This window comes from Neofelis nebulosa, chromosome 14, assembly GCF_028018385.1.
Source record: "Neofelis nebulosa isolate mNeoNeb1 chromosome 14, mNeoNeb1.pri, whole genome shotgun sequence".
NCBI lineage: Eukaryota > Metazoa > Chordata > Mammalia > Carnivora > Felidae > Neofelis > Neofelis nebulosa.
This window is the reverse complement of record NC_080795.1, coordinates 35,083,052-35,109,680: the sequence shown is the minus strand read 5'-3', so window position 1 is coordinate 35,109,680 and position 26,629 is coordinate 35,083,052. Positions and strand designations below refer to the sequence as shown.

Sequence of the window (26,629 nt, the reverse complement as noted above, 5' to 3'; positions counted from 1 at the left end):
TATTGCAGATGGCTATGAGAAGTAGTATTTTGATGTGGGAATTCACTCCACTCTTTGCTTCACTGTTCTTTAAAAAATTTTTTTTAACGTTTATTTATTTTTGAGACAGAGAGAGACAGAGCATGAACAGGGGAGGGTCAGAGAGAGGGAGACACAGAATCTGAAACAGGCTCCAGGCTCTGAGCTGTCATCACAGAGCCTGACGCGGGGCTCGAACTCACGGACTGCAAGATCATGACCTGAGTCGAAGTCGGCCGCTTAACCAACTGAGCCACCCAGGCGTCCCTTCACTGTTCTTTTAATAGAAGTAAGTATTTGGAAAGTTTTTCTGACATACTTGTTCTTACTTATTGGGTCAGTGTTCACACCCTACTGTACATGTCTACAACATAAAGGAGAAACACATATCGGGTTTAAAGCCACATAGTAGTGCAGCACTTACCTATGGTATCCCAGATCCAAAGTCTAACATTGACCTGCTTGAAAACCTTTCCCCCTTTTTCTATTTATTTCTTATTTCCATAAAATAGGAAAAACAATAACTCTATGTAAAGAGGCCAAATGATACAACATTGAAGGTTTTTTTTTTAATAAAATCACCTATTTAAAATTTCTGCCTGTCACTTTTACTTTCTATTTCTTATGTAGTATCTCATACCACATTAATCTATCATGTTAGCCAGAAAAATAAAGAGAGGTTGCTACTTTAAAGGTGACACATTGTCTTATTTCTTTATGTTGTGTCTTATTTTTTTTTAATGCAATTTATTGTCAAGTTGGTTTCCATACAACACCCAGTGCTCATCCCAGCAGGTGCCCTCCTCAATGCCCATCAACCACTTTCCCTCTCCCCACCCTCCATCAACCCTGTTTGTTCTCAGTATTTAAGAGTCTCTTGTGGTTTGCCTCCTTCCCTCTCTGTAACTTTTTTTTCTCCCCTTTCTTCCCCTCACCCTGGTCTTCTGTTAAGTTTCTCAGGATCCACATATGAGTGATAACATATGGTATCTGTCTTTCTCTGCCTGACTTATTTCACTTAGCCTAATACCCTCTAGTTCCATCCACATTGCTACAAAAGGCCATATTTCATTCTTTCTCATTGCCAAGTAGTATTCCATTGTATATATAAACCACAATTTCTTTATCCATTCATCAGTTGATGGACATTTGGGCTCTTTCCATAATTTGGTTATTGTTGAAAGTGCTGCTATAAACATCGGGGTACATGTGCCCCTATGCATCTGCACTCCTGTATCCCTTGGTAAATTCCTAGCAGTGCTATTGCTGGGTCATAGGGTAGATCTATTTTTAATTTTTTGAGGAACCTCCACACTGTTTTCCAGAGCAGCTGCACCTTATGTTGTGTTTTAAAAATTTCTTCATGTTGGGGCGCCTGGGTGGCTCAGTCGGCTAAGCGTCCGACTTCAGCTCAGGTCACGATCTCACAGTTCGTGGGTTCAAGCCCCACGTCGGGCTCTGTGCTGACAGCTCAGAGCCTGGAGACTGTTTCAGATTCTGTGTCTCCATCTCTCTCTGACCCTCCCCCGTTCATGCTCTATCTCTCTCTGTCTCAAAAATAAATAAACGTTAAAAATAAAAAAATTAAAAAAAAAAATTTCTTCATGTTGTGGCGCCCAGGTGGCTCAGTCAGTTAAGCGTCCTACTTCAGCTCAGGTCATGATCTCACAGTTGACGAGTTCGAGCCCCACGTCAGGCTCTGTGCTGACAGCTCAGAGCCTGGAGCCTGCTTCAGATTCTGTGTCTCCCTCTCTCTCTGCCCCTCCCCTGCGCAAGCTCTGTCTCTCTCTCTCTCTCTCTTAAAAATAAATAAATATTAAAAAAATTTTTTCTTCATGTTTTGTAGACTATGTGTCTCAGGTGTCCCACAATCTCCAGAGTTATCCCGTCCCTTTTTTTTTTTGTTTCTAAATTTGCTGAAAGCACTACACAAATGGGATATTTAAAGGATTCCACCCACGGCTGGGTAAGTGATGGTGGAGATAGTGGTGATGAGCATGGTGATAACAATGATAACGATTCTGGCAGTCACGTTTTTAAGTGTAAAAGATTGGATTAATTCCACAGCAATGTGAAAACAACCATATTCACTAATTTTTCCTTTGGCATATATATCACAAAATAAAGACAGTTTTATCCTCACATGCCAACTGCACGCCGTTGCTCTTACAGAAAAACCATACAATTAAAAATAACTCATTGCTTCTGGAATTGAGCAAACCTGAGTTGTATTACTGAAAGTTATATTAACTATCTGTGTTATTTGAACAAGTTCCTTAATCTCTACAGTCCTTAAATTCCTCTTCCATAAAATAAGAAAAACAACAACTATATTTAAAGAGGTTGACTGATGCAACAGCATATATAAACTGCTTAGCCCACAGTAGGTACTTCGTGCATATTCTTCCCTCTAAGTTTGGAAAAAAAATTAAATTACTACAAATTTACTTTAATGTTTCTTACAAGACAGTACCAAGCTCTAAAGAATTAAACAATATTTTTTCAGCAGAAATGTTTAAACATCATTATCATTTTCTTTAATATTCATACTCTCTGAACAAGTTTTCACTAATGTAATATAGGTTACCATAAGGAAAGAATTATCAGTTATCCTATGTATTTTGTTGCAATATATATTACTATACCTTGAAATTTTTCCATTCCTTTTTTTGTTCCCTTTCCAAATATACATTTTTAACATCCTCCTACAAGAAAACAAGGTTAGATTGATTAAATGAGCTAATACTTTTCCAGTTATTTAGCATTCTGTACTGTGATTCAAACTACTAGATTTAAAATCAAAGCAAACCTTGAACATGTATAACTGTGAGAAGCTGGAAAATAATAGCAGAGGAATTGAACAGGTACATGATAAAAAGAGATGGGATAATGTATTTAAGCAAAGCATCAGATATGAAGACAAAGTCAGATTTTCAAGGACAAACAGGGTCTTGAAATAAAGTTCTTTTGGTAGCTTACAATGGATTATTATTGAACACATAAATAATTTAGTTATATTTATATAAAGTGCCACACATACACAGTCTTTCCAGGTGTTCTTGTAACTTCGTAACACTTCCATTTTATAAAATAGAAAACAACTAAGAAACAGAGGGATGAAATTAGGACTGCTTGCATTTTTAAAATAAAGATTTGCTCAATATGATCTCTGTGGTGCTAAGTCACACTAAAATTATCATTCCTTTTCTTCTGTCTATATCATCGTTTTTGTTTTTATTGTTTTTAAATTCAAATTGTGAACACAATGAGTGAATATAGGTCTACACTTATGTTGAATACATGTTTCTGTAAAGTGTATATAAAAATTTAAAACCAACAACTATCTTACAAATAGTCTCCCAGAAAGCTACTAGTTATCAAATGCGAAAGGATTTACATTTTAGAAGGACATGATTCTTGCCTGTTATATTCTACATAATTTAGAAGGACACAAACACTTGAATATAAAAACAGATTTCTTAAGCAGAACAAAAGAGTGCACCACTTAACATTTCAGCTATTCGTATCAAAACCTGTAATCGTACCGTATGGCCTATGCATAGTCAAAAAAATCCAAATGATAATGAATTTGGTTTCATACTTTATATCACATAATAAAAATATTAAAGACATAATATACAACAGCTTACTTCTGGCATATGGCTTTTCTCATAAAAGATAAGTTTCCAGTTGTTTTACATACTGGACAATAACATGTCACTGTTAATAAAATAATCAAATAAACAATGTAATAGAGAGTAAGTCACAAAGATTGTTCACTTTCATCAAACATATCAATTCAAACTACACTAAACTTAATTCAAACCTTGCTAATTCAGCAGTCACGCAAGTATCTTACCTTGTTCATTACTTTGGTTTTTATTTTTGTATTCAGAAAATAAATTTACAGTGATTACCAGGTGATAAATGCTATATAAAACAACTTTTGTTTTTGTTTGTTTTGCATTTGTCTTTTTACTTGTTTAATTCTGATAGTTTGGCAATCACTTTTGGAATCATGCTTGTAATGACTCCCAGTGTAAAGCAAACCTTAGGATTAATTGCAGTGACTATAGCTTTCCTGACATTATTATTCCTCATACAAGGATAATCTGCTGGATAACTTCACACTGTAGAATAACTAATGACCCCATTCTCTTTTTGGCAGTCCAAATGAGACATCTTTCAATGAAAACAAAAGACAGATGTTCAACATTAGCAGATGTCCAGGGTGTGACACACTAAACATATGCAGGGAATGGAAACCCTAGATTCTCTCATATGTGTAAGAAATGCTGACCAGTGTGTGTAAGATTTCCTAGTAGCGTAATACAGTTTTGTAAGAGTAGAATTTTGTTCATATATTAGATAATGATATCCTCCCACATTCCAATCTCTACATCCTGCCAAAACTATTTTTCTTTTGAAACAATATTAATGATCCACTAGATTTTTAAACTATAATTAGTTTTATCATTTTCATACTATTTTCTACATAAAAGAACAAAATAAAAGACTATAACATGCACAGATAATTTATCTGCACTATTCAAATAAATTCTTGATCCCTTTTGTCCAAAAGATTCCATGTGGCTTTCTCTATCATTCATTTCTAGCCTACTCAAATATCATATTCTCAGTGTCTTTGCAGTGAACCTGTCTCCTTCCCTGCGAATGTCCTCACCCTGTTCAGGCTCCAATACCAGTGCTTGGTAGCACCCTGTGTAGGTACGCTCCTTATGGTGCTAAGGTCCAAAACCTTGTGCAAATTTCTGGACCCTTCTGAGAGGACCTGTCCTCAGCCTCTTGTGCTCTCATGCCCTGCAGGGGGCAGTCCTGCCATGCAGGCAACCTTCTCAAACTGCTCAGGCTAGGACACTCCCTAGTGAATCCTTCCCCTTCATTCTTACTCTGAGCATGCTCTGACACTCTGCCTACTGCCCCTCTATATGGAAGCCCTCATCAGCTGCCTCAGGCTCCAATATCACATGCCACACAGCCCTACTAGGTGAATGCCACTTTGTCCTACATGGGCCTCATCCACACCCTGTTCTGGAGGCTGCCCTTCCTTGCTGGCACTGCCCACCCCTTGCTCCCGCCATGGCTTCAGGACTAAATTGTACAGGAAGGGAAGGAAATAGAAGGAGAAGATAAAGAGGAAGCACCCTGCATATATACTCTGTACACATATCCCCACATATATACTCATATGTATACATAATACCTATGTATATATATATTTGTGTGTATACATATGAATACATATTTTATGTACATTATTGAGAACAAGATAATAGTGAAAAAACAACTGACACTATTTACAACTGAGCTCTTTGTTTCAGATCTTATATTTTAGCACAAATCTAATTATTCTGTTGTGAGTACATGCAAATGATCTAAATATAACTGGTTAACTCAGAAAATTGAGGGGTTTGGGTTTTTTTTTTTTTTACATATTTGTGATGGTCTTAAGTTATTTAAATGGCTTGATTATTTAATTATTTCTTGAAATTTGTTTCTAGCCATGAAATAATTGTTTTATAAAACTAAAGTAAAACACATTTTCACAGATCCAAAGAAAAAGATATATCCTGAATCACTAGCAAAGTTGAGATGTACTTATAAGACAAGTAAATTAGTCGTTTCATGACCCAATGATAAAGAAAGCACATTTTATCTCTCAACACTTGAAAAAAGTGTATTTTCCATCTTCTGAGTCCTTTTACCATTTAGGAGGTCAACATATTAATCTACCCATTTTGGGTAAATCTTAATTATTTTTAACTTTCCCCTACATCTGGAATTAAATATAACATGTATATACACAATAATAATAAAAATAAGTAATGATAAATATATATATTTAGAAGTAATAAATATATATTTAGGATATATATTTTTATTTTTAAAATATATATTATAGTCTATATGATATAGTTTTATTATTAGAAGTTTTTAAAGGTAGAATCCCAAATTTTTGTTTTTATCAATTTCTTCAACTTTTTAAAAATCCTTCCTGAGATTTTAAAATCTCCTCTCTCTCTGTCTCTCTCTCTCTCTGTCTCTCTCTCTCTCTCTCTCTCTCTCTGTTTTTCACTTCCAACTTATCCTACAATTCCTTTCCCCTTCATCCTTTTTCTAGCTTATTCGTCAAGGAAATATATAAAGACTGATGTCACAGTATTTGACACAACTGCAATTGGATTGAAATTTCAAAACTAAAGAAATATTTTTGATGGTTTAGTATAACATGGAAATTACTATTAACCACCTAGCTTTGTACATATTAGCCACTAGTAAAATCATCAGGTGTGCTTACTACTGCCATCTGTTCACATGACCCTGTTCTTGGTAACCACAGAGCATGTTGCCTCACTGATACAATGAAATGAGCTTTTGTGATTATTCTATTATTGTTGTACCCCTATTGCCTATTGCAAATGTAATTTAGCCTGGAAAGTATCTGAGGTTGATAATCCACTACCTTCTTGTATTCATCTGCTACTTTTAATTTTCATTTGATTGGTTTCTGGGATTTTGATTACTTAATTAAATAAACTATGTGTATTTCCCATTCTATGTCAGAAGCCATAAAGTACATCGATGAATGAGATTTTTGGTTACTGTTCTTGAAGAATTCTCAGGTTATTGAAGATAAATACTTTTTTTTTATAGAAACCAGTGGAAAGTTACACTTTACCATAAAGTTGCTTTATGCTTTATCATAGTGTTTGATTAAAAACTCCACCTTATCTTACTACTCCTACAAACGATAGGCTAACAGACACAACAAACTACACTGTTTATTTTTTGCTCCTGTGATGTTCCAATGTAGGGTTGGGTGGTGGTATTGCTTTGCATAGGTATTCAAGGACCCAGGCTCTTTCTATCTGTGGCTTCTCAATTCCAAAGGCTCTAGAGTCCTCCTCTAAATCATCTTCATCCAGATTCAAACGAGGGAAGATGGAAAATCATGGACATGATGAGAGGGAGAATATGGAAACTATAAGGAAATCTGAAAAATGTAGTCTAGCTGTGTGTCCAGGAGGAAAGTGAAAAGATTTTGATGAGCAACCAGGTTTCTGTCACAACATTATTTTTAGGTCTTTGTCAACTGCAGGGATACTCTATGGTTGATCATTTCACAAAATGGAAACTTAAATCATGGAAAAATAAAAGAGAAATCCTAACCAATATTGAGATTTTTAAAGTGACAAATGTCTCCCTCTCTCTCTTTCTCTTTTCCTGGCAGTTGATATACTGTAATAGATTTGTTTGGATTTTGTTATAAGGAGTTCTTTACATAAGAAAGTTTTGTATAGTATGCATTTTCTCTGATTCTTATTTAAATAACCCTTAAGGAACCATCCAATTATGGTGCCGTTAGAAATGGGAGACCTCTGAGATAAGCTACAGGTGAAGATATTGAAGATTCTACAGGTAGGTAGCACATATTATCTAACTCATTTTACTCCTTTCTATTTAAAGTGTCCTAACCATCCATTTAAGCTCTCAAAACTATCACTAAGTATTCTCTGTTTTAAAAAAAAAAATGCACCTTTGGTAAAAGAAAGAAAATACTTCATAACTATTGCATATACACTTTTTAAAATTCACAGTAATTGGTAAATTTTAATCACAGGAAGGTTAGATTCTTATAATCAAAACATAATATTTATGCTCCAAGAAAGCAGTAACATTATCTGACAGATTAAAAAAGCATAAATAATAATTAATCTATATTTTGTAACTTTAGAAAGTAATTTAGAGTATTGTTAATGAATGAGGGATTACTTAAAGAAAGTAAAATCAAATCTGTTCAGCAAAAGCAAAACACCAAATAGTTTTCTAAAGAACTAATCTAAACTGAAGCAAAAACATATGACCTTGGATTTGTATAAAACAACATTTAGGAAAAGATTATAGAATCTTTGAGATAGAAACTTACACATATTTACATTACCACCATAGTCCTGGAATTCCTCTATAATTTTCTTGATACAAGGCATCCCAATCTTATCTTCAACACTTCCAATGGGTGGAGACTTACTACTCTCAGGTGAGCAAGAGCCATTGCTGGGTACATATGTCTTTATAAAATGCTGTCTTATACTGACTTAAAATAAAATTCCTTATGATTTCCAACCATTCATCTTTATTCTGTGATGAGACAATGAATACAATTATGTCTTCTACATAAGATACTTTTAATGATGATGGATTTAATCCAATCCATCAATCTTTTCTCTATTCTGAGCATCTTTCTTTATACCAGTTCTCTAATATTTCCAATTAAATTGTCAGCTTTCCTTTTAGAATGCCTTTGGATATTCCCAAACAGAAAAAAATGTGTGAGATGAGAATCAACACACCTGGCATTTGTTATGTCATTTTTAACATAAAAATATGCAGTAAAAATAACATACCCTGATAATGAATTCCTTGAACTTCATATTTCTCATGAAATACAATAAAAGTTATGTTTATACTATTACTTATATTTATTCTTTTGGAAAAATGGTGGTATTATTATCTCATGAAATTTGACAGGGTAATCTCAATATCTCAGGAAGAAAATATGTGTGGTTCTAGAATAAAATAGGTATTAGGAATTGAATTATTGATAGCATCTTATGTGCAGTAAAAACATTTTAAACTCATTTATGGAAATGTATCCTTTTGTAAGGTATGATGGTCAGAGTAATAGATAAAAATCTTTGAGTTGTCTTTTATTCAAAAACTTTGTTATTCTGAGAATTACACCTACTAAACATTTAATCATGGGGCGATGGATTTGGAAATATTCTTGTAACTTCTGAAAAAATTACCCTTTATTATGTACATAGTTGTATTTATTTTCAAGGCCTAGTACTAGATTCCACTATTGAGAAACAAACATATTTGGCTAATATTTCATTGGTATGAAGAAAAGTAAATTGATTTGCTTCATTCTATTAGAAACCACAAAACTGAAAAATGGAAGAAATGATTATCTATAAACTGCAAAAATAGAGAAAACTTTGTCAGTCTTTACCCTTTAATTTTATATGACTACTTACTTAAGAAATGTCAAGTGTACGTTTCCACTCAGAACTATGTCTAGAAGAAAGCTTTTTCAAGTACATAAATATTCCTGCTTAATTTATTCTTACTACCTAGTGTTTATGAACAATAACCTGGAGACAGTACATAATTTTTAGGTCAGATAAATATGTAGGATACATCCAATTTGGCATGGCTGGAAGAATACAAGCGTTGACCATTTCTGCACACTCAAATTCCAGTGAAGTGAAAGAAAAACACTAAGATAAAGTCAAATGCATAGCAATGTTGAGAAGGAGAACCAAAATACCAGTAAGATACTGTATAGGATAGAAAGCTCATGGAATCTGAAAAAAAAGATATTAATAATTTCTTATGCATAAATGTTAGATATATTAAAAAAATAAGAAACAGGGGCACCTGGGTAGCTCAGTCAGTTGAGCTCCTGACTTTGGCTGAGGTGGTGATCTCCAGGTTCATGAGTTCAAGCCCCCATCTGGCTTGCTACTATCAGCATGGAGTCTGCTTGGGATACTCTGTCCCCTCTTTTTTCTGCCCCTCCCTGCTGACACACTCTCTCTCAAAAATAAAATAAACATAAAAAAAATCCAAGAAACAAGAAACTTTTCCTACAGAAGGAACATTTGATTGGGAGACCAGCCAGATAATGCATATATCAAGTGGGTCTTGAAATGTTTCTTCACTTTCAGAGTGACTGACTTCTGTGTAAGTCCTTAGAATAAAGTTAAGTAATTCCACGATTAGAACGGTAAATGGTGAGTTTCATTTGGGGAGGCCAGCGTAGGTTTTAGGTCAGAGAGAAAAGTTAGCATTATCAGAGCTGCATGCCATCCTGCTGCTATCAGCCCCCACACATAATGACGCCTGCCCTGAAGGAAACAAGAGCCAGGCTGCACATCAACGGTAAACTCAGCGATCTCGCCCTGCTGCCTGCTTTTTCCACTGCTTTGGTCCAGCAAAGCTAAGGCTTCTTTAAATCTACATTTCTTGGTTTTGTACACAGTTCACACCTGGATTAAAAATAAACACTCCAACTACCCAGTGTGGAGTCTTATCTACAAATACAGACATAAATTCAAAGACCATAAAATATATGGGCCATAATAGATATATTTAATGTGATATCACATTTCTGGAAATTAAAAACATAACTATATATATATATGTGTGTGTGTGTATATATATATATATATAGTATATATATATACTATATATATATACTATATATATATACTATATATATATACTATATATATGTACTATATATATATACTATATATATATACTATATATATGTACTATATATATATACAGTACATATATATATGTGTATATATATATATGTATACCTATGTATACATATATATATATATATATATATGTGTGTGTGTGTGTACATACGTATACATATATATATATATATATGTGTGTATATATATATTCCCTGCATCAGATGAAGAGTAAAATAGATATAATTAATGATTCACTCTGGTAAGCTACAAGATCAAATGGAGGTTTTATCTTAATACATTAAAAAGTACAAAGGAATCAAAATGGAAAGACTGAATAAAGTTAGATAAATGAAGAAAAAATCTAGAGTATTTAGGATTTACTTCACATGTCCCAGAAGGGATAAGTGAAATTAGAGCCTTTACCATATGAGCACTTTAGTGTTCCCACATCACAGCTACTTTTCTGAACTCATCTCCTTCCACTTCATTCTTGCTTATTCCACTCTAGCCACTGCAGCCTTGTTTCTATTCCTTGGACTTGCTTACCATGTTCTTAACTCAAACAAGAAATGGGCCTTTCAATATGTCTGTTCCCACTATCTGGGACACACTTCCATAAAATAAATATTTGACTCATTCCTTCAGGTCTCTGCTCAAATATCAGTATATCCATAAGGCCTTCCCTGTCTCTCCTTTATAAAATTATTGATAACTAAATAAAGGCAGTATTTTAGAAACTACTAACATTTGTGCATTAATTTTCCAGAAGTAATAAAAAGAACATTAGGCGAAATGGAAGGTAAAACAACATATTAATATATTTTATTCAGGTCATATCTGTTTGTATTTCCAAATTCATTTTGAATTGGAAAACAGAAGCACATACCTGGATCATTGAGTCATATGTTTATTGTGATTTTAAAATGTGGATTTCTTGTAGAAATATTTTATTGTGTTAAGAGGAGGAAATATTAGGGACACACCTTAGTTTTTATGTCATTTATCTTCTTTATATTTCATCCTTGAAACATGAGTCAAGATTTTGGAAAAAGTAACTGGTATCTCTAGTCAAGAGTACTAAAGACAACGTGTAAGGAAGACATTTTAAACCCCCAAATTAGGGGCGCCTGGGTGGCGCAGTCGGTTAAGCATCCGACTTCAGCCAGGTCACGATCTCGCGGTCCGTGAGTTCAAGCCCCGCGTCAGGCTCTGGGCTGATGGCTCAGAGCCTGGAGCCTGTTTCCGATTCTGTGTCTCCCTCTCTCTCTGCCCCTCCCCCGTTCATGCTCTGTCTCTCTCTGTCCCATAAATAAATAAATAAATAAATAAATAAATAAATAAATAAACGTTGATAAACCCCCAAATTATTTCAAATCCAATTCTTTCATAATAAAATACTCTCTATGGAAATGGACTAATCAGTTGTTGAGCCATATTGTTGGATATGCTATTTATTTTCTTTCTTTGCTAAAATATATACATGCATCATATTATAAAGGTTTTGAAAGTACAAAAGTATCTGAAATAAAAATAAAAATTCTTATCTTATTTCCTCCATTTACACTTCCTACCTAACAGATAACCACTGACAGACATTAACAATGACAAGTTCTAGGAACATGCAAGTTGGAATTTTGATAGCAAGAGCATAGGTTTACAAAGATATTCTGTTATATAAATTACCCATGGAGGCACCAAAAGAATTTTGAGAAAGAATATTGTGATCTTCTATTTCAAGACAGAAAATCAAGCCAATTCAATGCTAATTCTTGCGAGAACATGTATTATCAGAATATAGGCCTTCTTGTTTTTTGCAATAAAGAACTGAAACATAAATGCATTACTTAAAGTAGGGCACTCAGTTCACTTGCAAGAATTTTCTGATTTATACTTTGATGATTCTAAATAAAACATCAATTAACTCTTTAGATACAAAAATGAAATTTTAACATTTATAGCAATCAGTCTCTATTTACAAAATATAACAGTTGGACAAGGTGGACTCTTATGTTCATTTCATGTTAACACTGTAACAGAGGTTAAAGGTAGAAACAGGAAGACACTGCTTCTGTACTTAAGCAGCCTATATTTTAGTATAAGAGAGAGGTACTTTTAAATGATTAAGAAATGAAATTAAATGATGTATCAGGTCCAGATGCAATATAAAACGAGGAAGGGAGGCATGAACATTCCTAGAAGGTGTGCAGTTTTGGGAAAGGCTTCAGAGAGGAAGTTTCCCATGGACAGGATTTGAAAGGTGAACTTACCAGGTTTGTAAGAGAAGAATACAACAGGCAAAGGCACAGAGGTTTGAAATAAGATGGTGCATTTAGGAAATTTAAAGCAATTTGACATTGGTAGGCATAAAGTAAAGAAGAGTAAATGCAGAAGAGGACCCTAGAGAAGTCAGCAGGGGCTGAATCATGGATGGGCTTGTATTAGCCAAGTCACTTGGACTCAATCTAAAAGCCATGAATATGAATGAATGGGTTTTAGAATTAGAAGGAGTTTAGAGGTTGTATTATCCAAATGTATCCAAGACTTTCCAAAATCATCTATTATCACTGAATGAATATGATCTGTTAGCAGTAGTACACAAAATTCCTGAGCATTGATGTTCATCTGTCATTGCTGGAAAGGTTCTCAGAGCAAAGTTCATAAAGGAGCCTGGATTATGTATCATCGAATAAGGAAATTCTGAGCTTGGAGGGAAGGTCAGTCTTCTTAAAACATATAGAAAATCATCAGCAAAATGTGATTTGGACTGGATTCCCTAATACATTTCACTTGTTTTAAGTGGAAATATTAACTGACTGCATATTTTTGCTTTCAATCAATCACTTAAAAATATTGATTTATCTACCTTAAAGAGTTGAGTGCTGTTGTGGGAGATCTGAAATAAAAAGTATTTCTCTTAGTTTAAAAATGTACAAGCTGGTTGGGGATGCAGGGCATAAGCGTTTTAAATATTGAAAAATGCAAGAGATAAATAAATGAAGGCATCATAAAGTAAGTATCAGCTTTATTGCTAACTGAATTTCTTTATTGCTAAAGAAATAAGCACCATTCACTTGTGAAGTTCTTGTTATCTTCACTTCTAAGATTTACTGTCAATTTTATCAAATGGATCTGTTATAGATAAATTGAGTCATTAGTCAATTACCAACACTATGTCTGTAATTACAATATTGGATCTAGGATGCTAGATCACCATTGAGCACTTGAATGGAATGCCACAAGATGATGAGCAGCGGAGTATATGTTCCATAAAAATGGATAAAATTGAATACCTTAGTTCAAGTAGTAGAAGTCACTGCAAATATGAGATGACATGGAATAAAATGTCATAGGTAAAGTGATAATTTGTCCATGAGTCAAACCCCTTTTATCAGAGAATCAAAATTGCAGTTTAACATTCAGTGAATTTCCAAGGCAGTCCCAGACCTCTGCTAGCTTTTAAAATGAGTGAAAACAGAATAATATTCACCTTATATAATTTGAATGTGTGATGGAGTATCTTGAATGCATCATGCCCTAAGGTACCACTTGTTACCAAAGTACTAAATTTCAAATTCAATAAATTCAGGACTAAGTTGAAAAACCAGTGAGGCCTAAATTATGAAGACTATTTTGTCAAAAACTAATGATAGATGAGATATTGAATGTCTTGGTAGTCAATAGTTATCAGGGCAATGATGGGATATTGGCATACACACTATTTCACACTTAATTAAATTGATGTGAATGTTTTCTTTTTACTGACTTTATTTTAAATGGTGTAGGAATTAAGCTCCAGATTTATTTTGGTTATTTACAAAATTTCGATGAATGGTATTTCATAGGCAAAAGAATTTCAAAGATGACAGTACAGATTTTAAAGCTATCCTGAAACCATTAAATAAAATTTGATAAAAACACACGTTTATACATATTTGACTGTACTCTCATATAAGCAGTAAAGAAAGAAGCTAAAAGGAAATCAAATTTGTCAATTGTATATTGGTTAACATTTTAAAAATAATTCATAAAGATATATATCCAATATCTAGATTAAATAAAACATAATTGTGTCATATTTAAATGAAAATGTAGATCAATAAAGTTTTGCCTATAATTTCTAGAGTATAAAATATTAATATGAAAGATGACATTTCTAGAATGGATTACTCAAGATACAGTACATACAATGGTTAAGAGCATGGGCACTAGAGACAGATAGCCTCGGTTCAATTTTCAGTCATGGGCCTTATTAACCCAACGTCTTGGGAAATTAATCCAACTTCCTTGTACCTCAATTTCCTTATCTCAAAACAGATAATAATAGCAGCTACCTCATAGAATTGATGTAAGGATTTAGGTTATTAAATGTAAAGCATATAGTAAATGCTCTGTGTCAACTATTATTACTACTCAACCATAGCAATTTAAAATCAAAGAGAATTGAAAATCAAAAAGATAGTTCTAGTATCTTTTGGAAAAGAAAGCTCAGCTCAGTGTTATTTGTTTCCTTCTTAAAATAAATGAAACAGTATCTTTGCATGAGTATTTTGATATTATTAATTCCTATCACTAAAGATGAGGCACATGTATGATTTATCTCTTTAGGAGAAAGTTAATGCTTGTGATAACCACAGATTATCTAGTTTTATCATTCTTAGGCATGTAGGGAAATTAATTGTAATAACTCACTCTGTATTTGACTATTTTTATAATGTCTGATTATAATAACAAAACAGGGCTTGAAATGATAATTACATGAATTAGCAAAATCTAATTTGCTTTATATCAATGGTAAGAACTGTAACAGAATTATATGTTAAACACATCATGTTGGTTCCTTTGTTAATGTTAAATTCATTTTTCAGATTGGTGTACATTATTACCCACAAATATCACATGGGCTCTAGTATGTATTTGTCCATGTTGAAATGTTAAGCATTGTGTTTAATCTTGAAGTGTAAAAGTGTAACCCTTTTGGAAAACATTACATACCTAATCTACATCTATATCATCTATCTATATCTATCTATAGCTATATCTATAATCTATATCTATATCTATGTATCATTGTCTATAAAATATAATGTCTTTCTTTTTTCTTGTTTTCTTTTTTTCTCTTTATTTTTTTAACACCTTATTGCCCAGTATATATATAATTATCTAAGCTCAGTTCCTCCTTCCACTAACTTTTAGCGTCATCAGAAATGGATAACCCCTCTGTTCGCTGCATATGAAAATAAATCAGAGGAAAAACTCCCAACATGTTTTGTACGTATTTAGATGGGTATTGCTGTTGTTCTGCATTCTATTGTTATTATTTATAGCTTTGTTATGTCTTCTCACAAATAATATATCATATCTTTCTAAAAGCCATGATTAAAAAGATGGACTGAGGATCTCTTTTCTCCTACTTTTTACAGAGATGTTGAGTGGTTTCTAACTTAGTGTAAAATTGTTCTGATTATTTTGTGATTGGTGTTAGTATGAATAATAAAAATAATGGTTGAGAATCTACATTAGAAAGTAGGGGATTTGGTAATATACTTGTGCTTTTGGCTGCAAAATATAAGCAGGCTGTTGTACTTTATGAAAACAGCAAATTTTGCACTGCCTCTGTACACATTGGCAAGGCTACATTGAGATAGTCCAGATGTGACAGATGCATGAATTGCACTGAACTGATCTTTATCCTGGAGGAAATCCCAGAATATTCTGGCCAGAGAAAGGTGAAAGAAAGCACTTAGACTTACATCATGTATAACTTTAGGTCCGGAAGCAATAATGAATAGCTTGCTTTGTTTATTTGTATTTGAGATTTTTAAGACAACGCCCATTGTGAAATGCCACAGGGCATATGTATCATGAAAAATAAACAAAATGCAAAAAAGCTGAAAGTCATTTTTAATTAACATATCAATTATGAAAAGCTTAACTGAACAGATGTCCCTTGCTTTGTGCCCAGAAGTTCAATGAACTGGATTCTGTCAGGTCAATAGAAAAAAAAAAGGTTCAACAGACTACAAGTCTTAGGACTCTTAATAGGAGCACTCTTGTTGATTTTACTCTCTGTGACTGTATGTAGGTATAGATATCCCTCTAAAAATATCAAAGACCAATGTCATATGGAGGTTCATCAATTATATTTGAATTTCATCACTGAGAAATTACATTTTTATTACATCATTCAATATACATGTATGGAAGTCACTGAAATAAGAATACCTGGGATATATAACCAACATTGAACCCTTCCTAGACTTATATCCTCAATCTATTTTCTACATGAGGAATTTTTATGAAATATAACTGCCTACCTTCCTACATAAAAATCTCAGTGGAATGCTAGTGATGCTAGGAGAAGATCTGGGTATATAAAAATTAAGTCACTTACAAAATATGACACCAAATAACTTCTCAGACCCCTCTGCTATAAATATCCATCATATTCTCTCTTTTGAACCTTGTGTTTTCCTTACTAACTTAATGATTTATGCGGTGCTCAAAGTAAGGATCATCTTACCACTTCCTACTATCTACATCTGGAAAATTCTGTTGATTCTTTAAAGTTTAGATAAAATGTTTCATGTAGAATCATTCCATCTATGCTTCATAATTTCTACCTGCAAAATTAACTATTCCTTTTCCTTGTCTCATTATTTTTGATAAGCATACATTCTAATTCTACTATGATGGCTTGAAGAAGTCACAGATTGGTTGGATTAATGATATGCAAATCTGTGAATATGCTGCTCAATTTATTGATGCACTCAATGAAGCAGGCTCTTCCTAATTTTTTGCTACAACACCTGTTTGTGTGCACCATGACAGTGAAAATGGCCGTTTCTTTTCTCACAGCCTGTGTTCCAAGCTAAAACAATGAGAAAGGTCAAAAACATATTGCTAGTGAGTTATGTCTATTTCTTTAGGTGTGAAGCCATCTGCGGAAAATCCCTCTAAATGCTTAACTGGGTGACATGAACACTCTAGCTGCAACAGAGTTTGAGAAGATAAACATTTTTAAGTTTCAGAATCTAGAGTAGAGAACACTGAAAACATCAGTATGCAAGTGACTCCATAATATCTCTCCAACTGTCATAAAACCAACCAATTTTGCTATTATAGGTATTAATATAATTCAGTTACATTCAACTCTGTGTGTAATTCTGAGTCCCTTAAAGGAAAGGACTAGAACTTTAATAATCTTATTCTTCATGCCAGGAACCATTTTTAGACGGTATCTGTAGAACAGATAGCTCCAGGAAGAAGATACTTTTCATAGAACCCCAGGCTTTGAAATAAGACACCAGAGGTCTATAGACCAATTATATTTAAATCAAAGTAGTCTTCCCATAATCTTCTGCTAACTAGAAAAAAAAATCTCTCTGGAAGAAAATAACATCATTATGAACCTCTATACTTTTGTCAAGCTGTTTTTCAAAGAGGTTTTATCATAATTCATTCCTACCAACTATGTATGAAAGTTTGAATAGTTTTATATCCTATCTAATTCTTAGTATTGTCAATCTTTTTAATTCATTACACATGGAGTGATATTTTATTAGAGTTATATATTATTTTGAAGTCTAATTAGGTTGAGCATTTTTTCATGTGCTTTTTGACGATTTGTGTCATGTTATGTGGAGTGCGTGTCTACAATTTGACAATGTTTTAATACTTTGTCTTCGTTTTTTCCTTTGTAAGAGGTGTTTTTATATTCTGTATCCTTTGTCACATATATAATTTGCAAATATGTTCTCCTAGTATGGGTTGTACTGTTTTATTTTATTAATCATGCCTTTTTAATAGTATTTTTATTAAGATATAATATGCATACCATAAAATTTATACTTTGAAAATGTACAGTTTAGTGTTTTTTCTTATAATCAGAGAGTTTTACAACCACCACAATTATCTAATTTTAGAAGCATAGAAATTTTTAACTTTATGGTTCATTTTATCACTTTATTTTCTTTATATGACTCATGTTTTCTGTCTCTAACAAATCTTTGTCTAGTCCAAATTGCAAATATTTTTTCCTCATATTTGTACTTTTGACATTTGTTAGTTAAATTATCTCCAGGATGTGGGGTAAGGAATGAGGTTTATATTTTTTCATATGTATATTCAATATTTGTAGCACAATGTATTGAAAAGTTTACTCTTTCTTCATTAAAATATCTTGTCAACTTTATCGACCATATATACATGGGTCTACTCCTATATTGTATGTTCTGTTTTGTTGATTCAGAATATAATTATCATCTGCTCAGTATAGCTGAATAGTATGTCTTGATATCTGGTTAATCTGTTCCAAAATTATGCACATCTATTTTAAATATTTTCACATATTTCTAAATGTTTTGACTGTTCTGTGTACTTTGCATTTTACATATAAATTTTATAATCAAATTTTCAATTTCTAGAGAACAGCATTCTGGAATTTGTATTATAACTGTATTTAAGTATAGATCAAATTGGGAATGACTATCATGTCAGCAATTTTGAGTCTTTCAATCCATGAACATGGTATACCTCTACATTTGCTTGTCTTCTTTGGTTTTTTCAAACAATTATTTTTAGTTTTCAGTGTACCTAAATATTTAATGGTTTCAATGGTATTTTCTTTGGTTTACTTTTTACCATTTTTTGAGGTATAATTGAAAAACCATAAATGTGGGGTGCCTGGGTGGTGCAGTCGGTTAAGCGTCCGATTTCAGCCAGGTCACGATCTTGCGGTCTGTGAGTTCGAGCCCCGCGTCGGGCTCTGGGCTGCTGGCTCGGAGCCTGGAGCCTGTTTCCGATTCTGTGTCTCCCTCTCTCTCTGCCCCTCCCCCGCTCATGCTCTGTCTCTCTCTGTCCCAAAAATAAATAAAAAAAAAAACGTGGAAAAAAAAAAATTTAAAAAAAAAAGAAAAAAAGAAAAACCATAAATGTGTAAAGTTTGCAAAATGATGACTTGATATGCATACACATTGTGAAATCACTGCTGCAATTAAGTTCATTAAGGTAATTAACACATCAATCATCTTACATAGTTCTGTTTTTATTTTTATTTTTTTGGAGAACAGATACCAAAAGTTTAAATAAGAAAGTACTGTACCCAACTTATTATTATAACAAAATAATACCAACTTTGTTTTATTATAGTAGGACAATATTGACTGAATAATGACATCATATTATAAAAGAATAAAGACAAATTTTAATATCCTCATAACCTCTCAATGGATGTAGAACAAACATTTGTTAAAACTAAATACTAGTTGTTATTAAATACCCTTAGCAAACCAGAACTGCAGATTACCTTGATCTGACAGGGTAATACACATGTAAACGTGTAGTAGTAAACATGATAAAACACTGAAGCTATTCTATATAGTGTAATGTGTCAAGAAAATAAATTTTAAAATATAAGGAGGTTAAAGAAGGTTAAAAAAAATCTGTCATTTTCCACAGATGGCAGGATTATGTTCAAAAAATTATATATATTTTTTCAACAAAATTATATATATTATAGTTTATATTATATTATATTATTATATATGTGTGTGAGCGTGTGTTTTGTTTTAATCCTATTGAGAAAAATGCTGTTTTTGTGTAAGCAGGCAATAGGCCAGGTTAGGTTCAGGCTGTAAATTGCAACACACCTTTTGTGGGCTGTGGCACTGTCAGTTAAGTTTTTAAGGACGTTGAAGTGCTTTTCAGATTTGTCCCCAGTATGTGCCACTCATGGCCAGTGTGGGTGGTGGTCTATCTGCTGGCTTAGTTCAGTCTTTTTAAATGCTAATCAGGAATACATCTGCATATATGCAGCTCAGGTGTAAACTCAGGATTTTTTTTTTTTTAACAAATTTACAGACTCACTTTCATGAACTCCTTCATCTTATTATTGTTTCCAGTACTTTCCAGTTCCTTGTGGTCCCCTTTCCACTTCCCTGGCCAGAAGGCTGGGAAACTAGTTACTCCATTCTGCCTTGTACTTCTGAGGCTGTACTCACAGGGCTAGCCCGACTTGAAAATAATCAAGGGTAAAATAAATTACAAGCTCACTGTTGGTTTGGTGTTATTTTTAATTCTTGTTTTCTTCTCCAATGTAACTGTACTATTTAGTTTCTAAAATGTTCACTTGTGAACCTTGCAGTAGTTACATGGTTATTGTTATCTATACCTAAGAATTGTTCACTTTTACTATATGCATATTATACCTCATTATAAAAAGCTATGAGGAAATGAGAATAACAAAGTGAAACAAATAATGGTCATATCACATTGTATTTTAATTTTTATGTGCACCTTTTAGAGTTACTATAATTGCTACTTGGTTAACTTGCATTATTGCTCTATCTCCCTTGTGAGGTCAACTTGGCAAATTCTCTACCATCCTTTCTCTTAAACTCTTTCTCTCTTTCCTTACTTAACTCTCTATCTCTCATATGCATATCCTTAGAGTCATTATGCAATTTAATCCTGAATCATGTGAGCTTAAATACAAATCTAAAAATAGCTAAATAATCGTCACAAATTTGAAACAAAATCTGAATAAATGAAAGACTTCAGATTTTGTTAAACCTTCTAAATATTAATCTTAGAAATTAAGAAATTAAGAAAAATATTAATCTTCCAAGGTAAAGAAGAAAATGCACAGGAGTAAGAAATTCTATTCTTAAGTTGTAAATCATAATTTTAATTTTCCTTAGAATTAATAAAGCCTTTGGTCCTGAACATAAATCCATGGCCATCAGAAGATCATCATATATCAGAAATGATAATCATTGAATTAGGTCAGTGCAGTTAACAATAGCATGTGTTATATATTAAGTTGTCAATTTATGTCTATGGGATGAAAAAACAAATAGATCATATGGTGACTCTCATTTCCTATTACATAGAGTTAAGACAATCATGGTAGACATTTGGGGGTCATTAGCTCCCTGGAGTTGTCAACACATGTTAAGTACTACAACTGTAGTAAATTTTCCTGTTATTTGGTTAAATACTGATTGAATGATCTGCACATGATTTACTTAAGGGTGCAATAGGAATGGCCCGACAACATTAATTATACATCAAATAACAGGCATAAATTGACCAATTTGCATTCACTATCTGTATGGCAATAATATATTGCACCCTATACACATGAGAAATGGCAACAACAAAAGTTTAATTGTAGATGCAAAAGCATGACTCTCTTGTTTCAAAATTAAAACTCCCATTAAAATATAGAGAACGTCAAATAATCTTTACTATTTTTAAATTATTTATGCAAGAAAACATAGTTGTTCCATTAAGGGAAATGTTTTAAGAAAACTTGAAAAACTTTTTCAAAAGCAGAAGTAATTATCAAATTCTAGAAATTTCCTTTATATTAATTTTTCTTCTGGAAAACTATGATTACAAACAGAAGGATTTCACACAATGATTATGCATGAAAGTAAGCACATTAAATCAAGAGTAATTTTAAGAGACCATAACATTTGTTCTAATTAGAAACAGAGCAATTTTCATATTGCAACATAACATTTGCATTTTGCTTCTGAAACTTTATTTCCAAAATTGATTTGGTAGGAATATAAAATAAGGTAGTCACACTAGATCTTTAAAAATTACTGTGTTTATAGTCATTATTTATATTTATGTTACAGAACATTTTAGTCTAAACTAAAATTTAAAAATCATGTATCATATAGTATGGATGACCCACAGCAATCATAATGTTTAGGACTGGAAATGTAATAGAATAAATTGACCATTTCAAATGTCTAATTAAATTAAATGCTACCCTATTGCATCTATTCAGAAGTTATCTAAAGGGATAGATTGTGTTTTATTCATTTAATTAAAAATATTTTCTGAACTATATTAATACTATAATTATTCCCTCTGTCCATTCTGTTTTATTAGACATTAATTCATTAAGCAAATGAATAAAATAAAACTCTCCCTAAGATTCTCTGGTAACAAAGGTGGTCATCTTTATATATTGCTTTACAGTCTTATTTGAACCATAAATAAAATAATATGCTAGTAATCAAAAGAATGTCATGCAAAATTAAACCATTCTGATTATATTGATTAAAGGTAAAATGATTTAATTCGGGTGCTTGACACTAGGTGATAATGATTACTATGAACTCAGTTTATTTTCTTTTCTTGTTAAAAGATGTACCTTAAAAAGTTTTCTTACGAAAATGTATGCAAAACTACAAAATAAAATAAATCAAGACTGACTGGGAAAATTGGGACAGAGGCAAAATGAGGATAGGAAAAGGAGATGATGTCAGAAGTAAGATGAGTACACTGAAAGCATACCAAATGTTCCTGTACATCTGCTAGAGACAGGACACAAATTTAGCCCAAAGCTTTCTAGTAGTCAACACAAAGAAGGATCAATGATTCATTTAATGGGTCACAGTATCCTTGAAATAAAAACAAAACACTTATTCAGGAAAAGACCTATTACTGGCACTATAACCAAAAAAACATTTCCAATGGGTCTTAATAAAAAGAATATTGGAAATTACATCCATGCCTACATTTTTACAATATAGTATAGTCAGAAGTGCTCTGACATTTCTAGTATAACATCCTCAAATTAGACCATGCTATGACATAGGACACAAGCAATCTAATTGCCAAAGCAATCTAATTTGGATGGACACAATCATCAGATGATATCCCTTAACCCTGCAATCCACTACAGACTGTCTAAAGCAGTCAGCTTAATATTCTCATTTTGCCCTAGGAGCTGTCCTGTGTGCACACTTGAGTGCTCATGTATACAAATGGGAACATGGGTAGGAGATCCAACACCACTTTCAACACAGAAAGTTTAATAATTTATTATTTTTGGCTCCATTTTTATATACTGTGGCTTATATGTAGAAAGGCTTGAAATTGGTTTATTGTTTGTTTACTTATAAGGATAGTTTTGAAAGTTCTAGATCTGACCAAAAGGCTAGCAGAAATATTGTTTTGGAAATTCTCAATCACAAATTCTCAAATGAGTAAGAATAAGTGACAATTACGTCCATGTTATTCTCCCTAACAGCTTTTTGTAATATTACTATTTTATTTTATTTTATTGTCCCATACAAAACCAATTGCTTTAAGAGTTAGTAGAACTAAAAAAGCGTTGTCATCATATTTTGAAAAGTAATAGCACTGATGAGGAATACATGCACCTAACAGATAACTTGGATTGGTGTAAGAGTCAAAGTAGTTTGGTTTTTATTTCAGGACCAAATAACAAAGTTTAAAAATATGTTTTTGGATCAGTGCCAAGTTAAATTTGAAAGGAGTCTGAGTGCAAGCATTTATAAAACTTTTAAAAATGCAGGTGTCTGACATACATTTCAAATATCCTGAATTAGAAATTGCAAAGAGCAAATCAAATATAGTTGTTTTAAAAGTTCCATAGGTTACCCTTATGTATGCCAAGTTAACACTCATATATTTGTTTTAAATACATTAAATAGGGAAAATATTACAAAAACTAAAATAATTTCTTTCTTCACTTTAAAAATTAAGTCCGTTCAGACTGATCACTGAGACAAATTCAAAAAGAAATTAAAAAAGACACATATCCACATTATTGTAGGATGAAGAAACATTACACCTATAAGCCTCCTCCATTTTGCCATCATACTGCCTTCCCTTTCTTAGAATATCAACCACTCTGGTGAGTGCAGAATGCCAGGAGCACAGACTTGGGACTCCATGTGTTCTTGTGGCCATGTGTGTCCACTGCTATGCTCCTCATTGCAGTCATGAGCCACTCAGTGAAATATTGCACACGCAATACAAAATTTCAGTCAGGTAAAATTGTAGACACTGGAACAAGCATTATAAATTGAATTTTCTAGAGAGTATTTATTCTTTTTTTGGTGCAACACATATGTGTTTTTACAGAGATTTTCAGAAAATTTCAGGAAGTAACATAGTCACTGATAGATGAACCAAGGAATAGAGAAGTTCCAAATAAAACAGAACTTCTTAATTTTCCTTCTGCCTTCCCATCTACCACAATTGCTAGAGTAAAATACTGGATTTTATTTTTAAATTAAATCTAATTGTTCTGCTCCATTACAAACCTGATTTGTATGGTTTTTCACAAGCTACAAAGTATCTCCTGAGTATATTTTTCCGTTTTAAAAATATCTAGTTTTATTCTTCTTAACATGTCTTACCAAATATGACATTATATACTGAGGATAAATAAATTTATTGGTTTGATCTAATATTGAACTTGATTCATACTGCTTTAAATGTTTTTCATTATTCTCTCTGCTCCTTTTTGCTCTCTTTTCAACTTGTGTGAGTCAACTCTAGTTTAAAGTAGTGTCTCTCTAGTTTTTCTGTATTTACAATGTTTTCTGTACATTCTGTCAGCAATTACTTATATACCTACCATACTTCTATTGTTCTGCATGAGTCTCATTTATTTATTAAGTCATGGTCACAAAGTATCTTCCTTGAAGTCTAGCCTTTCCACAAAGAATAAAGTAAGAGAAAAGGAGTCTCTATTTCATGCACATGGAAAAACCTTAACATAGAAATGTTTAAAAGATAGAACAGTTAACCGTCTTAAGTAAAGGTATTCCTGTGGCGGAAACCATGTGGGTACAAGGGAGACTTTATTTGAACATTTCAGATATTAGGGAATGACAGACAGCTTAGAACCATTCACTGGGGAAAAAATACTGCCAGATAGTTGTTAAAAAAAGTACTGTGGGCAAGTCCCTCATATGGAAAGCCAGAGAAAAGTGGTAGAGCCTAAATATGGAAATAAAACTAACAAGGAAAGATGTTTTGATTCATGTTTTTCAGCAGAAATATATGCAGAACTTCTACTTCTGGGTAAAGTGGATTACCTTGTGGTAGACTATCATTCCATTGAGCACAATTAGAAAAGCTGTGAAAAATCATTTTTTTTTTAAATTTTTTTTCAACGTTTTTTATTTACTTTTGGGACAGAGAGAGACAGAGCATGAACGGGGGAGGGGCAGAGAGAGAGGGAGACACAGAATCGGAAACAGGCTCCAGGCTCCCAGCCATCAGCCCAGAGCCTGACGCGGGGCTCGAACTCACGGACCGCGAGATCGTGACCTGGCTGAAGCCAGACACTTAACCGACTGCGCCACCCAGGCGCCCCGAAAAATCATTTTTTAAAAGCCTTCAGGTATCTGAAAATCCCATGAAGACATAAAGATCTGGTAATCTGGAATTGAGCTCTAAATGTGGGGCCGATTGTTACTTTGGGGTCATTTACTGGTTCTGTTTGAGAAATTTGCCTAGACAGAGAGTTATTAGCTCTCAGTAATGAGAAATCATCTGAGATTTTAGTGGTCTCTTGTGCTTATAGTGACAAAATTATAGACTTTATGGGCCTGAAACACATGGTAAATTATCCCTGTCATCCCTGAAGCTGTGCAGGGCAAGAACCTAAAATGCTTAGCCCAAAACTATTCGGAAAAAAAACCCTAAATTTTTAGCAATCATTCCTGGAGAGGCAAAAATAGATTTCAGAAACTGTTAGGGAAGGGGCCCACAGGATGTTTTCAAATTCCACTAAAAACACTGGTGAGTGACCAGAATGAAATAATAGACTTGAGTGTTATTACCGAAGTTGTGATGCAGCCTTAATTCCTTGGTTGCTTTAAGTTCTGAATACCCCATTCTGTCCTCCTACTAAAGAAACAAAGAACCTTATCACTAGGAGGATATCATGTGAAGTCCCATGAATTTTTCGACAAAATATCCAGCATTAGATTGAAAATTACCAGGCATGACAATGAACAAGACAATGTGACAGAGGACCAAGGGGGGGGGGAAAAAAAAGAACTTGATGGTCTAGATGCACAGATGATTCAGATGCTATGGTAGATAAGGACATTAACATAACTTTGACAGTTTTGTTTTGTTAGGTCTTTAGCATTTCCTACATTTATAAACTCATCTGTTTGCCATCTGCAAACAGATTATTTTACTTCTTTCTTTCCAATTTGGAAGCTTTCTTTTTCTTGCCTAATTGTTTTGGCCAGGATTTCTGGTACTATGCTGAGTAGAAGTGGTGTGGTGGTCATCCTTGCCTTGGTCCTGATCTTAGAGGAAAAACTTTTGATTTGTTGACACTGAGTATATTAACTGTGGGCTTGTAATGTATGGTCTTTAGTATGTTGAGATACCTTCCTACTATACCAAGTTTACTGACAGTTTTTATCATGAAAGGGTAATGAATTTTGTCAAATGTTTTTTATGTATATATTTCTATGATCATGCAATTTTTTTTTTTTTTTTTTTAAATTTTTTTTTCA

The 26,629-nt window shown here is 33.0% G+C and overlaps 1 protein-coding gene across 3 annotated transcripts in view; it reads right to left on the bottom strand.

Annotated features, from left to right (window-relative positions):
- The window catches only part of CNBD1 (cyclic nucleotide binding domain containing 1), a 458,767-nt gene that overhangs the window by 8,790 nt on the left and 423,348 nt on the right, over nucleotides 1-26,629 (bottom strand). For all 3 annotated transcript variants that reach the window (XR_009253278.1, XM_058698491.1, XM_058698492.1), the window contains one exon: nucleotides 2,664-2,723. Coding sequence is in view for 2 of the 3 variants with exons in the window: in XM_058698491.1 (XP_058554474.1) it covers nucleotides 2,664-2,723 (60 nt within the window). In the remaining variant the exon portion in view is untranslated. The remainder of the gene's footprint in view (nucleotides 1-2,663; nucleotides 2,724-26,629) is intronic.